This window comes from Emydura macquarii, unplaced genomic scaffold (genome assembly GCF_026122565.2).
Source record: "Emydura macquarii macquarii isolate MOO-44397 ecotype Brisbane River unplaced genomic scaffold, CSIRO-AGI_Emac_v2 contig_1043, whole genome shotgun sequence".
NCBI classification, from domain to species: domain Eukaryota; kingdom Metazoa; phylum Chordata; order Testudines; family Chelidae; genus Emydura; species Emydura macquarii.
In genome coordinates, this window is record NW_027131180.1 from 20,141,797 (window position 1) to 20,165,434 (window position 23,638).

Sequence of the window (23,638 nt, forward strand, 5' to 3'; positions counted from 1 at the left end):
CCACCCAGGTTGCCCCTGACTCAGCCACTAACCTGTGGCGATCCCTGGGCTTCTTCCTCCCCGAAACCCCCGGTACCTGCCTCCTCTGGGTCGCTGAGGTTCGGTAGACCTGCTAGGCTCTCCTTGTCCACGGGCGGCAGCTCAGGGAGCTCCATGGGCTCACCCTCGAAGGGTAGCTCCTCCAGGTCCTGCGGTCCCCAGGCCTCGGGCAGGGCCGGTAGGTCCTCAGGGTCCCAGGCTTGGCACTGCTCTGGCAGGTCTGGTGCAGTCTCCCAGGCCCCGGGTGTCTCCAGGGGGTTCTCCTCCGGCTCGTAGTCTGCTGGGAGCCCCGATGGGCCTTCCTCCAGCTCCCAGGCCGAGGGGGTCTCTGGCGGTCCCTCCAACTCCCAGGCCGTAGGGTACCTGGGGGAGGCCTCGGTCAAGCCCCAGTCTGGGTTTAAGGCCAGCCACTCCCTCTCGGCCCGGCTCCCCGGCCCAGCCTTGGCTAGGAGCTCCAGAGGAGACACATCCTTCCACTTCGGCCGCCTCCTGCCAACTGAGCTCGCCGGCCTGACTCTTAAAGGCCTAGCTCCGCCCCCCTGCTTCCGGTCAGTGGGGCCCCTGGGGCCTTTAAAGGCCTAGTCCCGCCCTCTGGCTTCCAGCCAGGTGTTTCCCTAGGGCAGGCTTCTGTCAACCAGGGTGGGTCTGGCTCCCTCTCTGGGTCCTCCTCAGAGGGGGACCACCCCTCCCGGCTACACAACCCCAAAAGGTTTGTGTTTTTTGTGTTTATTTCATTATACAGCATTAGAGATAATCCAAGCAGGCAGCACTGCCACCAACTGGGATAAGTTCATCCAGAATTGACTAGTTGGAACATCACTATAAATGCTGCCCCTGAACACAGCTTGAATAAAATTCTTTTAAAGAAATAGTAACAAGATTAGAAAAGGACACAGAACGGAGTCCACACCATTAACACAAAAAAATGCTAGCAGGTTTCAATACTGTTTCCAACCTTCATGCCTTTTTTCACAGAAAAGGTTGTTGGATAGACAGGGGCATGGCTGACAGCTGGAGTGGGGTAGAGAGACTGTTGTATTTGTATAACACCTTCTTTTAATGTCTATTTTACCTGCACCTAGAATTTTTGAGAGATCCTCTGACTCTGCTCCAGAGGGATGAAGCCATGCACCCCAAAAAGCTCCAAGTGATTCAAAACTCAGCAGACCATCTGCTTAGCAACGTAGGTTACTAAAAACAAATCACCCAAGTGTTCTGCAGTCTGCACTTGCTCCACGCTGAATAGAGAGCCTGGTTCACAGATTCAGATATTTCCAGGCCTCAGAATAATTCCTCTTGAACCAGAAGGTATTTCATAGTTCAAGGCCTCTGTTTTGATATTCAGAGTCTTCTACGGCAGTGGTCCTAGCTACTTGAGAAACTGCTTCTGTCTCCGCAACCATGACCACTACATTTAATTGGAACAACGAAACTCGGCCAATAGGGTGAGGCTTGGCAGAGCAGGAGCTGTAATTCACACAGGCCCACAAACTGCATTCCCACAAGAGATTAGAATAACCACAGGTCTCACTGTGGTCTGAATGAAATGCAAAACTTATTAATTTGACTTAGCTTTCCCTCAGTAAATTTTTCACATGCAACATCCATACATTCTCACACGCAAACTAAAACCCTATAAACTAATCAAGCTATTTCTCTGAAAAAGTGGGGAGAGAAAGCGATTGTTACTGTTGTTTCTGTTTTTAAATATTTGGGAGGCACACAGACACACACGAGGGTGTCTAGAGGCTCATATCTCTAGAAAGGACAGTGCACTAGGATTAATGTGAACTACCATGGCACCAAGGTCTGAAGTACTGTGTGTTTTACATCAGCAAGAGCAGGACACAGATTGCTCATGCTCAGTATAAGTACATCTATTTTGTATAGAAATTGGTTTGAATTCCTTTTAGTGTATATTATTCTAAGGTCCAATCTTTCTTCTATTGAGGTCAATGAGAACAGAATTGGCTCCTTTGAAAATAAAGTGTTTTTTAAAAACACTTACATTTACTTAATTCTTTTCTCCTTAGTAATGGCATCAATTAAAAAAATAGTCTAACAATTGCTCATTTTCTCTGCTCATATTGGTGACTTAAGCCCCAAAACAGATCTGTTTCTTCATTTATATCAGTGCTATCCCCTAGAAGATCATTCTTGGCTCATAAGCAGTATCATGTATTACATTTTAAAAGGGGACAGAACGTTGGTTTGAATATTTATTGCAGAATTTAAACATTGGTGTAGACATGATCAAATCTCTGAAATGATAGATAGAAGCCCATGACATAAGAAAAAGTTTCCTTTCAAAGTTATTTCTATTTGGTAATTAATTAATACTTGTTTCATACTGCTAATACAGAAGGAAGTTGAGTGTTTATTCAATTGTCTGTATACACAGAATTTTTTTTTTTTTTTCATTTTTAATGGCAGGTAAGATACTGGAAGAAGACCTAATGGAGCAGGACGTGGAGAGCCCCGTCACTATTCAGCAGCCAAAGTTGCCTAAACAAGCTAGAGAGGATCTTCCAAAACACATAAGCAAAGTATGTACCAAGAGAAAAATCCAGAGGTACGTTAGGAAAGATGGGAAATGCAACGTCCACCATGGGAACGTGAGAGAGACTTATCGTTATCTGACTGATATCTTCACTACCTTAGTCGACCTCAAATGGAGGTTCAACCTTTTGATTTTTGTCATGGTTTACACTGTGACCTGGCTCTTCTTTGGAATGATCTGGTGGCTAATTGCTTACATCCGAGGTGATATGGAACATTTAGGAGACAATACATGGACCCCATGTGTCAGTAATCTCAATGGATTTGTCTCAGCCTTTTTATTCTCAATAGAGACAGAAACCACCATCGGGTATGGTTATCGGGTCATCACGGACAAATGTCCTGAGGGAATAATTCTGCTTTTAGTTCAGTCTGTTTTAGGGTCTATTGTCAATGCTTTCATGGTTGGTTGCATGTTTGTGAAAATATCCCAGCCCAAGAAGAGAGCAGAAACCCTGGTCTTTTCTACCAACGCAGTCATTTCCATGCGGGATGGGAAGTTGTGCCTGATGTTCCGAGTAGGGGACCTTAGGAATTCACACATTGTGGAGGCATCAATACGAGCCAAGTTGATCAAATCTAAACAGACAAAGGAGGGGGAATTTATACCACTCAACCAGACAGATATCAACGTAGGTTATTACACAGGGGATGATCGTCTCTTTTTGGTTTCACCACTGATCATCAGCCATGAAATTAACCAGCAGAGTCCTTTCTGGGAGATTTCCAAAGACCAATTGCCCAAAGAGGAACTAGAAATTGTTGTAATTCTAGAAGGAATGGTGGAGGCAACAGGTAATGTTTCTTATACTTTGTGTAAAGTATACATTTTAATTTTTAAAAGAAATTTCAGATATACACTATATTCAGCAGGGGAAATACAGTAAATCTGAATTGGACTGGTCATTATATTCCTTGTTTGGTGCCTCATGTGCCACAGAAAACCTTTGTTTTCACCTCACTTTAAAAGAATTACTTCAACAATGGAAGCAGACATTACATTTGCAAAAGGCATCAGCAGTATTGTTGGGTTTAAAATTAAAAGCATGCTCTGTTTAATTTTGTGTTCAACTTTGCCCAATGAAATCACATTTGTTTCTGATCTGGTTTGAAAATGATATAACATTTATCACTGTCTACATTTTCCAGATCGTGTCATCCCATTATTTGTCATTCTATCACAAAAGTAAATCAAGCTTGTAGAAGCCAGTGTGATAAACTGCTTTACAATGTTTTGTAAAAATCTAATCTGAATCCCTGATTAGACATAATGTGCAAATACCATAGTACCTGCTGTTCCCAATTACTCATGGGTAATGGAAAAAGAACTGTGCACCATGCGCAAACTTTTACCATGAAATTCCCAAAAGATGTTTACATCGAGTATGAAATAATATATGTTCAATTTTACACTTTATTTTTTTTAACGCTTGTTTTGTTGTAACATTTAGGCTGGTTTTATTTTAGATCACAAAATATCAAGGGCTTGATTTTCATTTACACTAAGGCCCCTTTATACCACTCTGGCAGTGTACAGGAGCCTTAAAATGGGTGTACACAGTCAAAGCTAAACTATCTGTTTGCTCTTGTATTTAGCCATGGTACTTTTAGTACCTTTCCCAGACCTGAAGAAGAGTTCTGTGTAGCTTGAAAGCTTGTCTCTCTCACTCACAGAAGCTGGTCCAATGAAAGATGCTACCTCACCCACCTTGTCTCTCTAATATCCTGGGACCCACACAGCTACAACAACACTGCATACAAACAATGGAAAGGCATATAGAACAAGGGGAGAAGTGTCACATAAAAGCAATAGAGTTGTAGATTTAAAGACTGTAAGGCCAAAAGGAACCACTATGATCATCCTGTGTACACAGGCCATAGAATTTTTACCAGAAACTGGATTAAAGCATATATTTTATAAAGACATCTAAACTTGTTTTAAAGACCCCAAGAGACTGTGAGTCCACCACCTCCCCCGATAAGCTGTTCCAATGTTTAATTACTCTCACTGCTAGAAATTCCATTTTACTTTCAAGGTTAAATTAGTCTAAATTCAACTTCCAGCCATTAGATCTTGTTATGATTTCGGCTGCGAGATTGAAAGGCTTCTCAGTATCAACTGTTGAAAAGTGAAACAGTAGCTATTATAAGCATTTATTTTTATTTATTTTATTTATTTTTCATTTTTATTTTTTTATTTATATTCTTTTATGTGTTAAAAATAAAATGCAACACAGGAAATTGCATGGCAAAGTTATATAGACATCTTCAGGTTCATGTGGATATTTGATACAAATATATTTGTAATAGAGCTCATTTATATTTCTGACTCATGGACAGCTTGAGAGACCAATATTTGCAAAAGGGTTTATAGATACATAAACAAACATGCTCACTAGCTGTGGAAAATGTGTGGGCAAGCAGTCAAATGTGCACATAGAATGTTATTTATATAGTAAATGAGGCTATTGGCTAGGCACACATGGTAGAAAGCTGTGCCTGCTCTTAACTACAGCCCTATTGATTGAATGATTTATTGTCTTTTTGCTTCCACAGTAATGAGTTGCCATATTTGTCCCCTTATGATTGCCCTATCCTAACAAATGCCTCCCTTTGATATGGATATTAGCAATTCCAGCCCGCACAGCATCTCTGATTCTCTTTTCAAATGAGCCTTGCTTGCTTTACAGTTTTTTGGCCAAATTTTTCTACTGCTCTTCAAAGAGATGTTTATGTTCTCAAATTACTTCTTAAAAGGGATGGAGGTGAAAGAGGAGAGAGAAATCAGACTTGCTCACAGTCAAGCCTCTCCAAAGGAAATAGAAATAGATTATCAAAATAGGTGGAAATAGATTATACTGCAGTGCCCCCGTGGTGTGACCAAAGTTTGTTTGCTTGAAATACATTCCAGATAGAATTAGGACTAAACTAGCTTCAATTCTGAGTTGGCTCACTGACCTCTCAGGAACGGACACAATACAAAAGATGTACCATCTTTGGTATTTCTTCTGTTCCAATTCTAAGCTATCATTTTTTATATTCTCTCCTGATGTTTCTGTTCTGTCACACTTATATCTGAGTATATGCCAAGAATACAAATAACAACAACAGCTTTAACTTTCCTTGCTGGCACTTTTGGGGCAATTATTAAATACCAAGAATTAGGACTATGGGTGTGTGGTGGAGTAGGACAGGCTGTGTTTGGGGGATGGGGGAGGGAGAAGGGGTTTGCATTGAATACTGAACGCTGCAAGCTTCACAGACATTCTAATTTCAAGTGATGTTTATTTTAAGGAATTTCCTTAGCAGGAGGAAAGAACTAGTCTGTTTGGTTTAGGAGACTATTAGATTTAAAGGGACATTTAACTACCAAAGTAACCAAATCAGCAATATCCAAAATGGCTGGAAAAGAAGACAAAAGGTTCATACAGTTCTTCATGTTCATGCAGTTGCTTATGAAAATATCAGCCAAAATTGTGCTGAGCAAGTTTGAATTATCCTCGCAGGAGTGAACTAAGAACTGCATTTTGCTTGAAGTAATATCTGCATCCTCTAAATATTATTTGCACTACACAAACATTTTCCCTTCTCTTGTTTAATTATGGGCTAATGCCCATGTCGTTAATCTGTAACACCTGTCTCACCAGTGAGCCACCCGATTTTAAACTGCAGCTACAGCCACAGCAGCTCTCTCCCAGTTACCCCACAACCAGCTCTCTTCAAGCTATCAGTGCAATTATAATGTTCACACTTAAACAGCAAATAATGTGCCAAAAAGAGCCAGTAAGAAGGATTAGACTTCTGAGGACAAGCTTTGCGGAAAACCAACTCTCTACTTCAAATATTCTAGTACCTTCTTTAGAGAAGATTGGACTTTCACAGGTCAGGCAACTGCACCTGTATTTCCTCTCAGTGGTCCAGTCAGGGCAGCCTCTCTCAGGCTTCCACCTCCCCAGCTGTTGCCTCTCTTGGGTGGAGACCCCTGTCTCACTCCCTTCAGGCCAGGATGTGCCCAGACTGCACAGTTCCATGCTTTTGCTGTGTATTTCCCAGCAAAGACAATTTGCCTAAACAGACCCACTTGCTTTCTCTTCAGAGACGGTTAACAGAGTGCTTGCTACAGATATAAGTTACCCACACAGCTATTTCTAAGCAAGCCTACTTTATTCTTAAGGTAAAAAGAATTACAAAGAAAACAATAAAAGAACATATACGCATGCTAATGTGTTTACCAGGCATCACTTCAGCCTGGTGGGTTCTTTGTGGTTATAAATTCATCAGAGCTTCCGCTCAGAACAAGCACATTGTCTTATGACAAGCTCCAGTAGGTCAAGTCCATCCAACCCTCCCCTAAGGATTGGGGCCATCCATGGACCAAGGGTCCTGTTCATTTGCTGGATTAAGAAGAAGGACATGAGTCATTTTAAAATCCAGGCTTTTATCCAAAATCTTTTCTTTGTATTTTGGCCATCCAGTTTAAACTAGTATACACATATCTCCACAAGGGATGGCTTCAAAGATTAGCATCCTCCCTTCCTACTACAGAAGGTACAAACAATACCACAACACATACACAAATGCATGTTTAATACAATGCACCCTAAAGATATTAATCCTAATTCAATAAAGTTGATCTTAATTCCAAAAGGTTTATTCAGGATATTACATGATATGGTCAATCTGTCACATGGCTGTTATTTAATAATGATGGTCAGAACAAAACAACATCAGACTTTCAGTAGAGGTGCTTCTCTTTTTGTTTCGTTTGGCAGATACCTTTATAGGTAGCTTTGATCTTAGACAATATGGGATTTCAAAACCTGCATAAAAGCTACAAGGACTGCTTTCCATTGACACTGAATCTGCAATGGTCTCAAGTTGCAGTGGGAGAGGTCTAGGTTGGATATTAGGAAAAACTTTTTCACTAGGAGAGTGGTGAAGCACTGGAATCGGTTACCTAGGGAGGCGGTGGAATCCCATCCTTAGAGGTTTTTAAGGCCCAACTTGACAAAGCCCTGGCTGGGATGATTTAATTGGGATTGATCCTGCTTTGAGCAGAGGGTTGTACTAGATGACCTCCTGAGGTCCCTTCCAACCCTAATCTTCTACGACTCTATGCTGTCAATGCTGCTTCATGGCTGGCACTTTGGAGTACATAGCATGAAACAGAGACACTCATAAATTCTGCTTTTCTATACCCTATCACTTTGAGACCAAACATGTCACCTCCATGGTGCACATGATCCCCACAGGCAGAGTAAATAAGAATCACCAGGTTAGTCTAAAACCTGGATCTCTCCTGCTGATTTTGCTTCTATCTCCATGTCACTAGGCCAGGCCCATAATCATTCTTCATGTTAATTGAAGCATCACGGGTGCGCATTGCATTGCTACAGTCTGTTTAGGAAACCCAACATTCCAGTCTGGGATTTACCTTTAATTGTCACAGTTAAAAAGTATTATCTAACGAAGAGCTAGATCACCTTTTCTCATGGAGAAACAAATGACAAAGGGCCAGAGGGGACTGAAAGCACCTCATAGTTTTCAAGGAACAGCCCCCTTCCTCAGCTGGAAGAGCTTTGGGGAGCTGCAGAATGATCAACTTCACATCCACAGATGCAAGGAAAGTAGCTGAGCCCTTTACATTGCTCTGCTGCACCCTGACCCCTGGATATCATGGGTCAATGCTACCATTGGCTGGGTTCTACTGGAACTGCTCACTATCCAACACTGAGTGAACCCAGAAGGAGTTAATCTCACTTAAGCAGCAACAATTCCATTTCTTAATGGAGCACCAAAGGGTCCACTGAGGATGATGTTCCAGAGAGATCTTGGATTCTCAGATCCACTTCAAGCCCCACCTCAACACACCATGGAACTTCAATGGAGTGACTTCTGTAGGGGGTCCAGGGAAGAATAGGATGACGGCACTGAGCTGCTTTCCCTCAAAAGAGATTCTCTAGATCTCAGTCACTTCTGCTTTCAAAAGAGGAAGGAACGATCTGTGCCAAAGCTCATATGTACATCACACAGGTCAAGAGCTTCTTCACTCCTAACTCCCTGGGAATAATTTAATCAGTGAACTTTTTCACCTGCAGCAGAAATGCCTGCAGGTAGAGACAGCAGTTCTAACACCTCCTGAAAAGCAGTGATGAAGAATCAAGCCCCTTTCCTTTATAGATATCTGCCAGTATGTACATTTATTATCCTTGTCTCTTTGATCTTTGACCAATTAAAGCAGAGCATCTGAATTGGAATAGCTGATTTTGGAGATGATAGTTTTGTTCATTCGTTCTCATTTTGATCGTTTGCTTTTAGTTACTTTCAATTTTTCCCTTTTGAGAATGTGGTTCTTCTGAACAATTGGGATGAAATCATGGTCTGATTGACTTCACAATTGAGGCAGGATTTTACCCCTGGCATTTTTATTTAAATGAACTGGATCTTTTAGATTAATTAGCGTGTTCAATAGAGCTTGATGTTCAGATGTAAAACATAATTAAATACCCTGCTATACAAGTTTCTGGGAAATCTTGCTGGCAAAGGAAGTTCCAGTGGACAGATGAGGTTCTTTTCTTTTCTCTTTGGTCCTCAATTGTTTTCAGTTTAATATTTCTTTTCTGATGTACCATCTTATCAAACTGTATTGAAGGATAACCATGTTACTGTCACACTGTCTGGAGTGGCTCACAACTATGAGTGCCTACCTCAGAGCCGACTATCAGAGAACAGGGCAGACACCCCAAGCTGGTGGTGTGTTCTATAATTAGATCTCACCAAGACAACAACAAATGTGAACTCCTGGATCACTATACCAGTCTTACCATGGAGTCACCGACAGTCCCCTTAGACGCTCCAGTCTATCTTGCCATCCAGACAAACTGGACATTGTTATAAAAGCTCACTTAAACCCAAAATCACCCCACATCAGGTTGCTCCCAGTCCAACAGACCAATTACTTACTCCAGATCAACTGGTACTCCAAATCTTACACCAAAGATAACACTGGTAGCCAATTCTAGAGTAAATTAACTAAAGGTTTATTAGCTAAAAAAAGGAAATCAGAGTTATTGAGAGATTAAGGCAGGTAAAACGTGCATGGGTGAGTCACAGTTTGTAATCCCAAATGGTGGCAGTGATGTAATAAACTGCCAGCTTCCCAAAAGTCTTTTCAGGGTACCCAGATTGTCTCTAGAGATCTCCGCTTTGCATCTGGTACTACACTTCCCTGTAAGAATCCAAACAGTCCAGAGATCCAGGATCTTTCCTTGAATCTATACTTATAGCTTCTTCCCACAGAAAATAAGATGATGGTGTCACTACCCAAATGGGTTTTTCCTTTGATGACAGACAGTGAGGAATGCATTTTGAATCTCTGGCCTCCAGTCATCACACACAATGACCACTTGTTTTGAAATTAGCACTTTTCTGTTAAAGTTCTTCATTTGCATTCCACAAGGCTTCTTTCTCCTTTGATGGGTTATTTAATCTCAGAGGTATACACAATGTAAATATTTGCTACTACAGTATAACGGGATACAGATAAATGAAAGCAATGCAAGTAACATCCCACTCATTTCCAGCAAATACAAATACACTCATACATTTAACGAACACTTATCTATACTAATACACAAGTGAATCGGGATGTGGCTCCGGCATGAGCTGGCACCTGATCTGCCAGCGTCACAGTTACAGTACACTTTTCTAATATCATTAGGTTCTCTCAAAAATCACAGATAGTTGCATTAGTGCATATTGTTTGTCTGTTGTTCTTCACATTCAACTGCAGAAAAATGTTTTCATTCAGAATTTAACAGAAGAGTTACTATGAACGCACAAGTGACAGAAAATATAAAAGAAACAATTAAAATTGTCAGGCAAACAATTTTAAGATAAGAATTTGACAGACTCAAAAGGACAAGGCTATGGACTGTAGTTAATCCCACAGAACATTTGAAATATGTTAAAAGGACGCAGCTTTTTTATATTCCTTCTTGTATCCTATGGATATGTGCTTCATATCCAAAGGGGAAATTGCCAGCATTAGAAACTTCCCTTATGGCCTTGATTCTGGGTTTCCTGAGGCCACCACACAAGAGTTCTCCAGAGGTTAGAGCAAAGAAAAACTGCAGTTACACTGAACCTCATAGACTCAAAAATTATACTATGGCATTTAAAACACAAGGAAACAAACTGAAGATCAGCTTCATCAGTACACTCTGGCTGCTTTGCACCACTCAGATAACACAAAGCAGCCACAAACCCAGTTTAACAGGCTGGTCACAATGGGTTTACAGCTGCTTTGCATCACCAGAGAGGTGCAAAACAGCAAGAAAGTGACAGTCAATCTGGACCTGAGACTTTAACAGGTGTTATAGTTTTGTTTTCATGGTACATGAATGGAGTTCTTTACATTCTGTGAGTTATACAGAATATACACAGCTCAGGATCCATGCCTGCAATTCCTACCAACATTACTAGGAATGTGCACGCATGGATTGTGGTTTACATTTGCAGTAAATTATAGAAATCTTCCAAACTTTTGGTCTGCAAAATAGTTAATTGAGTTCTTTCTTTCTAAAGGAAACAGGGTTGTCAAGAGCTCCAATGTGAGACTATATGGGGGTTATAGCCACATTCCAAATTAGTGTTTCTTAAATTGGCACGAAACAATTAGGCTAATTAAGTAGGTCATTTACTGTTTGATGTTAAAGCCCCAGTAAGTTACTCTGAGCATCTTCAGAAAAGTCTGTGGTTTAGTTTCACAGGGCCATTTTTCAGCTGAAAAGGCCAATCCTGACCAGTCAGGCTGCCTTACTGCTGAGCAACACAAATCTCATTTTTCCTCAGAAACAGAGACCACCGCTTTTCCATAGGTCCTGCTTCCCCCAGCCTGCGAGGTTTTCTTGTTGCAGAGGTGGGCAGAAGGGTCTCTCTCTTCTGGGAGAAATGTTGATTTTAAACAGTCTGAGGAATGGTGCCCATTCCTGGACCACACCAGCCCAATTGGTGCATTGCTGAAAAGACAGCAGTTTCAGAGAGATTTGTATTACATGGATATCATAGAATATATAGCAAGTAATAAATAATAATAATTAATACTATCTTGCACTCAGGTTGTATCTTCCACCCAAATATTTCAAATATTTCAGGGTCAGAGGGTGATGTATGTGTGAGCCCAATTTCTTCAGCCTGTCCCTATTTTTGGCTGCATAGGATGCAATGCTCTGCTATACCATCGCATATGGAGGCCAGACTAAAAGCATCACAATGGTCCCTTCTGGACTTAAAATCTATTAAAAGATGTCATGATGCAATATCAAGATGTCATTTTTTTGGCCCTAGGCACACCAGTTGCAAAGCTGCATGTAGACAATTACAAGGTGAAGTGTACAGAATTGAAAGCAGATTTGTGTGGCTCAAGTGACACTGACGTGAGGTTAGAGGAGTTTTGACAGACTGCAGGGGTATTGCATGATGCACTGATGGGAGATTTAGCATAGTTTATCAGTGCCATCAGTTATTTACTGCTCTATAGCAACATATACCCCATTAATATGGGTAAAGTACATCTACTGTATATTGTATCCAAAAAAAATTAAAACCTACACAAAAGCAGTTAAAAAGTTGTAGTATGTAGCTTTAAAAATTCACAGACCAGGTGAGTGGAAGGGCTCATTTGGTTTGAAACATGTACTGTTCCTTCCGCAGAGCTCAATCCTTTTCCTTTTGGTACCTGTCCCTCAGAAACACCCCAGTTAAACTTCAGATATATGAACACAAGGGAAAAGATAATGTTAAAAAGCCCATAAATAAATAGCCAATGCACTTTGCCCTACATACATCCTGTGACTCAGAGACAGAACTTTTAGGGAAAAATATGCCCATCCTGGACATGATACACAGCACCCAGTGCACTGACATTGGTGACTCTGCGGTGTGTGAGTTCTGATCGCTTAACACAAGCTGAATTCAAAAAGGTAAACAACTCGGGAGTTGGGGGACATAGAGTTTTGAAAGCAGAATGAGGCAGAAACGCAGCTATCTTGCTACAAGACTAAAGGCAAAAATAATATTGGCAGCCACCCATTTCCTCAAGCCCAGCTCATGTCCCTGCAGGTCCAGGAGTGATTGCCGTGTCCCATTGGGTAGCTGAGAATTTCCCCTTCCCTGCGGTTCTGTCTCTAATCTTGGAGGAGTGCAATAAATGATTTTTATTTTTGGAAAGTTGGCACTGGTGCAGGATTGAATCTTGTCTGTCCTGTGCTTTAAGCAACCGTCTGTTTCTGTATGTGCATGTGCAGACTGCCAGGGAACACACCACATGTAGAGAGAAGTGGAAGAATATCTCTCTATCGGGATGATTTTCTTTTTTAATTTGTAATCGTGGCTATCTGAAGCCACCGTGCAGTTTGGAATGTTAGCATAAACTCCAGGGAAAGGGATTAGCAGGCACAGGGCAGTTAAAGTGCTTAATAAATCTAATTCAGAGTAATATAATACATTTATCGCATGGTTCTCTCCATGATGGCTTGGATTTCACTTTCACATATGTGGAAGGGATAGAGAGTCAGAAATAGATGTGGATCAGAATACTTATCGTACATCTATGAATATACATATCAGTGCCTGGAAACTTTGTGAAGCCGACATGACAAATTATAGCAGTTAACATGGTGTATCATTAACAGTCCTTCTCTGAATAGCCCATGTAAAATGTTAGTTACTATGGAGTATTTTAAAGGGGAAAAACCCACAACTTTGTTCTTGAACAAAAGCCACCTTTCTACATGTACATGAACTTCAGCTATTTAAAATGACAAATGAACTGTTTTACACTGTAATTGTAATATTTCACTGAAAGAAAATTGTAAGGCCCTCTTCCTGCAATTTCCATACAGGTGGACCTTGGCATTCATGGACAGCCCCCTTTCTTTCAGTGAGGCTCTTCACAGGAATAAGGGTTCACCCAGGTGAATCAAATAGCAGGACTGGGGTCTTATTTTATGAATTCTTCAGGGCATGGTTTGTATGCGTCTTATGTTCTGTACAATGCTGAGTGTACATCAGTACTCAGCAAGGAATGGTAAATACTAGTACAGTTCACTGGATCCAATCCCATGTATCCCCTACATGTGGAACGTTGATAGGAGTTTCACACATGGAGCACTTATGCAATGAAGCAAATTATTTCTGGTCAAAAAGGAACTCAAAAGCAACAATTCACTTTTAGTGTTTTGTATTTTCAGGTCTTAAAAGAGATCAAAATGTTTATTTCAACATTTTATAAAGAGTCATTCCTTCTCTGGTCACTATAACCAGGCGTGCTAAATTTCATCCCACGGCAAACCCTCTATGTTTAGCTAGTGAAAGCATATATCTTTTGTGGAGTGTGTCATTTACTCCAATGTGAAATCCATCAGCGGATGAAAGAAATCCACTCTGGCGCTGATCATTCAAGTTGCCAGACTCCTGTGTCTTTGGAAATGGCTCCACACATGCTCCAGCAGTCTACTCATGCAGAACATTTTGCAGGAGCCGGCACAAGTTATATAGTGGTAACTTGTGATCACAGCTAGCGCTCTTGTTCCATTAGCATTGTCACTGCACACCCAGAGATAGATAATGCCACTCTGAAAAGTGTCTGCATCCCAAAACCTGGAGAAAAGGATTTCAATCAGGGATCAAACTTTATTTTATGTCTTTAAAATTGGTTTATCCACTTAAAGGTTGTCTATGTTCAGCAACAGGGAGGAATGAGGTTTTTTGTACAGATATTTTCCTGTACTTTTACAGCACAAAGCTTCCTGAAGGTGAAATACAACATTTTGCAAGGGCACTGATTCACACTGCAGGTTGCTTCCCAGTGGCCACTTGTTTAAATGAAAATGGATTTCTGAGATTTAAGTAGTAGTTAGACTGTGCAATAAGGGACTGAGCCAGAGCCCATTGCAGTCAGTGGAAAGATTCTTACTGACTTCAAAGGGTTTTGGATCAGGTCCTAACTACCTTTTCTACAAGGAGTCCACTTCCCTAACCATAATAATTATATAAGATCTCACTCAATCCAAAGGAGGCAATGAACACTGTCTCTGTTACAGGACACAATTCATTTTCACTATACTTTTTTCCTGAATAAGTCATTAAATACAAAGCGTTAAATTAGAAAAATCAGTCATGGCCACACTGTGAAAAGTGCCTCAAACCCAGCTGCGGAATTCGAACCTGCAATTTTGCACACGCAGACATCTGCCACTACAATTTTGGATGAGTGTAGGAAGGCGCAGTGGCCTTCCTCTGAGCCTGCGGAAGGGCCGCAGGCACCCAATCAGACTCTAGACTCGCCGGCAGCCCAGTCTGCCCGGCAACCAGGCAGCTGGGCCCCGATAGGTCCTGCCGGGCAGCCAACCCGGCAGCAAGGGGGCGGAGCCTTAGGGAGGGCGGCAGCCATAAAAAGTAGGCCCTGCAGCTGAGAAAGGAAAAGGCTGCTGGCGGAGAAAGACTTACTGCCTCGCCAGCTGCAGAAAGGGGCTGAACCACGCCAGACCTCCGCCTCAGGTAACCCTCTCCCGGCCTTGAGGGCCCCGGGGCGACCCCGGCGACCCGCCACTAAGGCCTGGGTTGGGCCTCCGGGCCCCCTGGACTGACCGAGGTCTCCAGGCCCGAAGCACTGGGCCCAGCCTCAGGCCCACAGCGGCTGGGACGAGCCCCCTGAACCCGAGAGCTGGGAGTTCCGCCCAGAAGCTGGTCCGGACCTGGAGGAGCTGCCAGACGCCCAACCCCTGGAGGCAGGATCCGACCTGGAGGAGTTGCCGGAGACGGAACCATACCCCCAGCCCTGCGATCTGGAGGAGCTGCCCCTCGCTGAGGAGCTTCCCAACCTACCCCCCGTGGACGCAGAAGGACTGACTGGCCTACCCCGTGCAGTGTACCCTGATGACCCAGAGGAACCGACGGACATAGGTACCGGGGAACCCGGGGAGGAAGGAGCCCAGGGACCGCCAGAGGCATGGCTGTACTAGGGGTAACGCCCAGTTGGCGTGTTGCAGCAGGAGCCCCACCGACTGAGTGGCAACACCCATGCCACTGCTAGGGCCCTGGACTGGGACGCAGTGGAGTTGGGTGGGCCTGCGTCCCACTCCCCTCCCCCCTGATCCTTGCCAATCCCCAAAAGGGAAATAGCCTCTGCCACCCGCTAAACTCGAGCCACTGCTCCTTGCTCGCCCGCCCTGCCTGGGGGCCGGGGCGAAGGACTCCTTGCTCGCCCGCCCTGCCTGGGGGCCGGGGCGAAGGACTCCTTGCTCGCCCGCCCTGCCTGGGGGCCGGGGCGAAGGACTCCTTGCTCGCCCGCCCTGCCTGGGGGCCGGGGCAAAAGACTGAAAGACTAACATTCCCCTGTCAAGTAGGAAGGCACAGTGGCCTTCCTCTGAGCCTGGGCCTGCGGAAGGGCTGCCAGGACTGGACCGGGCAGGAGCCCGTCCTACAATGAGGCATAAATAAAAGGCAAGGCCCAATAGAAAACCCTTTGATTGGCTTTGGATCAGGCCCTGGCTGTCCATCTCCCTGATTTGCGGGATGTACATTTTATTTACACCCACAAATCAGATATACTATTTTGTACCCAAAAGAAATTTGCATGCAAAATTTAGGTCCTGACAGAGCAAAATACTTAAGCACATACCAACCAGCACAGGAGTAACCTCACTGAAGTCAATATACGGAACTGAGGGTATTTCTATATTGCAACCCAAGGTGTGATTGCAGCTCAGGTAGATCTACCAATGCTAGCTTTCCCCCACGCTAGCACTGCTAAAAATAGCAGTGTAGATGCAATGATGCAGGCTTCAGAAACATGAGTAAGTATCCAGGGTTTCTAGTAGGCTTCCAGAGCCTGCACTGAAGCCTGCCCCACCACATGTACACTGCTATTTTTAGCAATGCAAGCACAGGTATGTCTACCTGAGCTGCAATCACACCTACACATACCCTGATAAATGGGACTACTCACACACTTAACACTAGGCACGTTCTTAATTGCTTCACTGGATTGGGGCCTTAGAGGCCAATTTTAAAAATTTGGTCTTCAAAGTTAGTCTTAAAACCTAGAAATTCTAAAAGGAGAAAAAGTGCTTTCTGATGAAGATAAAGCAACACTCCAGAATGAAGAGAACAAAGCAGTGGAGTCTGAGACTGGATGATACAGTTTTGCTCAAATCAGACTAAGCAAGGTGACTTTAAAAAAAATGCTGTCAAATTTACAAATGGTCCAGAAAATAATCCTCTATGTCATTTCAGACAAAACAGACATACTTAATCTAGAAGACAATCTGAAAAGGACGCTGTAACATCTGCCTATTTCATTCAATAGTGTGACTGAGTACTGTACAGTATAAGCAGTTAACAGAATGTATTCTTACACGTGCACTTAATTAAATAATCCTCCAGCTATCATGGGCCTGATTTTCCACTCCTTCACCCTGTGTACTCATTTACATCTCTTCAAAGTCAGTGTAAAGTTGGTGCAAACTGCTGGTCTTCTGATTTAGCAGCATTTTATATCCATTTTGCGATCACTTTGCACATGTCATAAGTACAGAGAGCACAAGCCAGCAGAAAATCAAGGCCTAAATCTATTGTTGATGATGGCTTTAATAAGATCAGCCCAGCATTTCTGGAAGATAACATTAAACATATTAGAAAAATAATATTTTTAAAAGTGATAGTATTTTTCCCCTCATACATCATATCTACCTTAATTCTCCTACACCCATGTAACTGGCTCGACTTCAATGACACAGTCTCCTGTACTTGCTTAAGAGTCATTCCATTTCCACCTGATTTTCAAGTAAAGTTACTAAGTTTCAAATATACATGAAACAGTGTGTGGGTGTTATTGAGATAAGCACATGGTAGTGAAACAAACATCTCTCCTCTCCCTCACATCAGAGTCAACTGCTTGTTCACTCATGGACCTGCTCAAAGCAAGAGAAGCGTTATCTAAAGAAATCTGTACATAAACCTGTGGAGTCTGTGTCCCACTGATCTAATCCTGATCCTAGCGGGGAAAAACCAGAACCCATTTCTTTGAACACTCCTGTTCTACACTTTGTGTTGTTGGATGAAGTGGGACCCAGATCTGAACCACCCTCACTTTTAACTAAAAAACAATAAAAATAATATCTCAACCCTTAAGACTTCACAGAATCAAAACCATCCCTTAGTTTTATCTCTATGCAAACATTTCTGGCCCAAACTACACAGGATACAGAGTCTGGACCATGAGCAAAACCCACTGCTACCATGAAGTTTCAATTAGGACACTTCACTGTCTGAATGGAAGCTGTCCAAACCAATGACACCAATGTTTGTGAGTCTGCTCAGTGAAATACTATTACAGGAGAGAGCATTTTCGGTCTGACCCATAACAAGTCTGATGCCAGTCAGCTACAGAGATTCTTACATGTGACACAGAAAAGAACATTTGAAATCATTTCTAAAAGGCCTTGTGTGAATAATTTCTTCAGTTCTGACCTACATAATTTTACCTTGAGCTTTGAATTTGAAGGGACCCCAACATTCAAATTGAAACTCAAGTTTGAGCTGCTTTGATACTGAACCCATATGAAATCACAGATATCACAGGATCACCGACTGGCCCAGGTTTACAAACTACTTGCTGACACTGTTTACAGGTTATTCACTCTGGTTGTGTACCGGTTTACAGGTAGTTTATAGATCCAGGTTTATAAACTACTTGCTGATCTTGCTTTAGAGTTTGAAATTAAACCCCAAACCAGGAGACTTTTGTGGAAGTTTCAAGTTTCATTCCATTCATTTCCCGACAGCTCTTGTAATAACAGTCAAATCAGTGCAATTCTGTATCTCCCAAATCTGACCTCACTGAAGTTCTGCTTCATAGAGGTTCCTGTTCAGCAAGGTACTTCAGCACATGCACAGTCCCATTGGCTTCAACTGGACTTTTATGGGAGGATGGGGCGGGAATAAAGTTTAGGAAAAATCCATTTAAATGGTGCATACATTATTAATGAATGAAGCCCTCCAGCTATAGTTCTGTTTTAAAACGCTGCTGCTGTTTCTAAACCTGTCAGAACCCCTTAATCAAATTACAACCTTATATTCAACTCCAGATAATGCATGATGGCGTGTCATCATCTAACAGAAAGAAAAAGAAAGAAAGATAAACAATGCTCATAGCTCTCCACTGTCCCTCCTTAGGATGGGTCTTCTAGTCCATCTTTAACCCCAGATTTACATCCACCCCACATAGGCCAGATGTTATTTTCATAGCTTAATCACCTCATACTTGATGAATCATGCAACAGGTTATAGAATATGTTATCTATGCAGGGAAGAGAATGGCTCAGGACATTGATAATGGATATCCATCTTGACCGGACTTGCGATATTACTCTGTTTCCATAGCTGACATGATAGTGCACCATTCAAAGATCCTCAGAGCTTATATTCATGTTCTGAAGTTGTGTTCTGTTGTTGACAGACCCACATGCATAATGAAAAGTTATGTCTCCAATTATCCTTCAATAGAGCTGCATTTTAATATCAACATTTGGGGAATAAAAATGGCATTTTCAGTTGCCAATGAAACTTTGCAACCAAGCAATAAATAAAGTTACAAAACCTCAAGAAAGTAAGTATAGTGAAGCCTCTGTGAATCCACCATGTAAGTAGGGACTTACCTACTCCAGTGCTGGGCCCATCTGCCACCTCAGTTTCCCCTCACATGACATTTCTGTCCTACATTAATTGGCCCCCGTGGTGCTCCTATACACAAGTCTTCAGTGCATTGCAATGTGTTGACTTATCCCACTGAGTTTACTCCTTCCAGCATATCAAATAGTCTTAAACCAACACAAACAGTCTTCAACTCCAGTCTCTTGGCTGGGCAGGGCCCTTCTTCTGAGGGTTGTCTTTGTCAGCCTTCAGCCCTACCACTGGGCCCAGTTTCCGACCTCCTGGGCACCTATCAATCCTCTTCTTCCCCTTGTTAACAGGGTGGCTGCCCCACGTCCCAAGGAGGCAGCAGAGAAGGGGGACCCACATCTGCCCTTTTCTATGGGTCTCTGCCCCTGTGAACCTTCTGTAAATGGGCTATCTGCCTTTAGTCACCCAACCTTTTGCCCCATCCTTTAGTTTTCCCCAGGGCCTTTTCCTTCAAGAGCATTTCTCTGGCCTACCCAATCTTTAAACCCCCATTTGAACTGTGGCTTCTCCCAGCAGGCCCCTGCTCCCTGCACATCTCGCTCCATGCACTCTCTGCCTGGAAATGAGGAAGAATGTCCCCCTCCAAGTCTCTTTCTTAACTGTTCCATTCTATTCTCTATAGGTTCTTAAACCACCCTCATTGCTATAATATCTGAGCAATTTCCAGTAGTGTATTAAGCAATGTGACTGAACATCTATCATGTGGGGTTCATTAGAATTGCACTTTCAGTGTAGTGGTTTGATAGGGTTTTTGTAAATAAATTCACTCACTGCTAGGCAACCCTTCACGGCCAAGTGTGGTGTAGTAGCTCTCTTGCTTCTCTAGTACCCCCTGCTGATGGCTGTGGATGGTTTACTTCAACATGGTTGTTCCAGCTCTGTGATGATATCTCTTCCAGTAACTTGGCCCTCAGCCAGGTCACCATTTTAAGTCCACCCCTTCCACAGTCAAAGCTGTCCACACAAACAAAATCCTTCCTCCCTCACTGGGGTTTTCTTCAACCTGTCTTCATGGCTAAGGCTGCAGCCCCCCTGCAGGGCTCAATAACTCTACCCTGGGGCTGGTAGAGAACCCAGTCCCAGCCTCTACACTGGGTTCTGCCCCAGGACTCTGTACTGAACAGCTAAGTCTGCTCATTACCTGCGCTGTGGTTTTCCCTGGGTCACTTCCTACCCAGCCTCTTAAGTTCCTGCTTTGGTCTTTCCACATCTTCCCAGCTTTCGTCAGGGTCTCTCTCCGGCTTCCCTGCCTTGAGAGCTTTCCTCGCTGCACTGTTTCCTGCCTGGCTCTCCCTCCATCTGGGTTTTTATCACTTAAGCCTGGCTCTTTCTCTCTCTACTGCAGCCACCTTTATGGGAAATTGCCTGATTCCCCCGCTCGGTAGGTGTCATTCTGGAATCAGGTTAGTTTAGCCCCAAGTTCTCTCCAGCCCATGGGATAAGCTACCTGGTTCAGTTTTGGTTTTTTAAATGTACACATTGCTCTGTGGTAATGTAGAGAAGGAACTGTCAAAGAAATGCACCTTGTCTTTGTTATAGAAGGTGGTGAGGTCTGTGATGGTCCTTCGTTCCTATGGAGGTTTGTTCCACAGTCTTGGTTTGGGCCCTGGGAAAACTCTTGTCTCCTGCACAGATTAATTTTGCCCTTGTGGTAGAAAGTTCCATTGTGCCCAAGGAGCACAGTTGTTGATCAGGGTCTTCATCCCAGAACTGTTGGTGATCTTTTAGATATGCTGGGCCCAGGCCAATGACCACCATGAAGACAAGGGCCAAGACTTTGAATTTGATCCTATATTCTATGGGAAGGAAGTGGAGGGCAGGTTTGATTTGTTCACAGGAGCCCTTGCTGTTGAAGAGACATGTTCTGTACTAGTTGGAGTTTCCTAAGGCTTGATGGCTTCATTCTGATGCATACTCTGCATCGCTGTAGTCCAGGCAGGAGGCAATGAAGGTTGTATAACCAATGCCAGATCATCACCCACCAGGAGGAAATGAAGTCTCCTAGTCAACCAGAAACAGTAGAAAGAGTTTTTTGTGGATGCTTCAATCTGAGACCTTAGTGTTAGCAAGAAGTCCAGGAGTAATCCTCAACTATGGACTGAATTGACTCACTGTGGGTGTACATCTTCAACCAAAGGAGACTGCACCATAGCTACAAACTGAGCTACTGACTTTCCTAGTATACAGTGGAGGGTCACTTCACTCCCAATCCCACAAATCTCATTCTCCTCACATGGGAGTAACTCCCTTACACACTGGGATGTGCATGCACCTCAGGACCAGGGCACAATTAAAAACTACCTCAAAAGACCAAGAAAAAAAGGGCTGCTTAATAGAGGTGCGTCAGGCTGTCTAAAGTGGTTCACAACCATGAGTGTGAACCTCAGGGCAGACTGGTTGTGTGTTGCATACTTAGATTTTACCAATCAAGTATCAACTGTGAACTTCTCAAGCACTACAACAGCCTTATCATGGAGTCACAATTCCTTTAGATACTCTGGTCTATCCTGCCACTTTGTGATAGATGGTCCCTTACACCAAATATCACAACAATATTCAGTTTACTCCCAGTCTCAAAGGACCAGTCTCTTACCCCAGGTTAATTGCACCCCAGATCCCTCACCAAAGACGATTGTAGCCAATCCTGTAAAAAATTAACTAAAGATGTATTAACTAAGAAAAGAAATAAGAGAGTTACTTACAATGTTAAAGCAAGTAAACATACACATACAAATGAATTACAGTCTTAGGCTTCAAAAGGTGATAGCAGCTGGCACATATGCAAGCGCTATGTTTTTCAGGGCTAACCCAAACTAAGCAGTTTGGGGATCCTTTGCTTATGCTTAGAAATATTGCCCTATCAGAATTCCAAGCAGCATAGTGATACTATTCCTCCCTGTCAGGCATTTTTATTCCCTTCCCCCTCAGAGGTCAAGCTGATGGGATGAGTTCATGTTCAGGTCCCCTTTCATGGCAGTTGGGGGGGAAGGAGGGGAGCAGTCAACAAAGTCTTTCTCCTTTGAAGTTTCACAATGGCTCATTTGGTTTCAATAGGCTTTCTTGTGTGCAGGACAAGCACTTTACACTAATGAATGCTTCCTTTCTGTTTGGTGAGTTGCACAATTGCAGAGGTTTACAGTGCAAACACTCATATCACTTTATACCATGGGCTACAGATGTTGTAAGTGAGATCAATACTCACAGCATCCTACAAGCATTTAATCAGGTCTAAACATTAAATACATTTTTATCAACTTAACAATGCTAACACACAGGTGAGCCAGATTGGTTCCAGCTATGCATTTTTCAGTGTTCAGTGAAGCCTAGGGGCCTTGGCACAAGCTTGCACCTGGTCTGCCAGCATCATAATGTGGACCCAAATTTTACCCAATATATTTTGGACAATCTTTTTGTTGTGTTTTTTGCTCTTTACACAACAAACATAAAATGAAAGAACCACATGGGTATAGTGGGGTCCACACAACCACATTCACTAACTATACACAACACACAAAGCCTAGCTAAACATACACTCTGCTGCTCTATTAAACATAGATCACTATGTTGTGATCACATAGATATAGATATGTAGATAGAACATAAATCACATTAGTTGTGAGCCACTAGAGGGCTCACAACTATAGAAAGGAATCTGCCCTACACTAAACTACACTCTTCAGGCTGGAGGTTGCCTAATAACACTGTTCTCTCATATAGGCTTCACTGGATCTGATCCTATTTTATTCCACACCGTTCTAAAACAGAGAAGAATTGTCAGTTACTGTTATTGACCCAGCCAGAATAAACTGTTTAAGTTTCTAGCTACGGATTCATTTCAATTGAATAATTAGCTCCCTCCCAGCTAAAACCCATTAATGACTACAGTAATTTCTTTCATGGAAACAGTTGGGTTGGAATGGACCAATAGGGAGTCAGTCTATATAGGTGTACTTTGATACAATTGGGTGCATTAAGCTGAAACCACCCCAATAGGGGGGCATCAAAATATAGTACTGACTGATTTGATTTTCCATTTGTAACTGCCCAGGTTTCCATTTCCAGATGCCTCTTTTATATTATTCGTATGCCTTGGACGTGTATTCTCCCCAAAACAACATTGTTGTGAATTGAAAAGGGAACTCTTAGCTTTCTAAGTAATCAACCAACATCTCAGCAGTTCTCCCTAGCTCTATAAATGCAGCCTGCTGTTCTTAGTGTCATCGTAGAGATTTTTCATAAATCCTTGTTTGGACCATGCCATCATGGAACAGACTACTGGCTACATTACAAAATT

The 23,638-nt window shown here is 42.7% G+C and overlaps 1 protein-coding gene across 1 annotated transcript in view; it reads left to right on the forward strand.

The window, feature by feature from the left end:
* Positions 1 to 2,483: 2,483 nt before the first annotated feature.
* Positions 2,484 to 23,638, forward strand: part of KCNJ6 (potassium inwardly rectifying channel subfamily J member 6) — a 49,978-nt gene continuing 28,823 nt past the window's right edge. Inside the window, exon 1 of the mRNA XM_067545339.1 lies at positions 2,484 to 3,393. Within this exon, the coding sequence (XP_067401440.1) occupies positions 2,496 to 3,393 (898 nt within the window). The 5' untranslated portion in view covers positions 2,484 to 2,495. The remainder of the gene's footprint in view (positions 3,394 to 23,638) is intronic.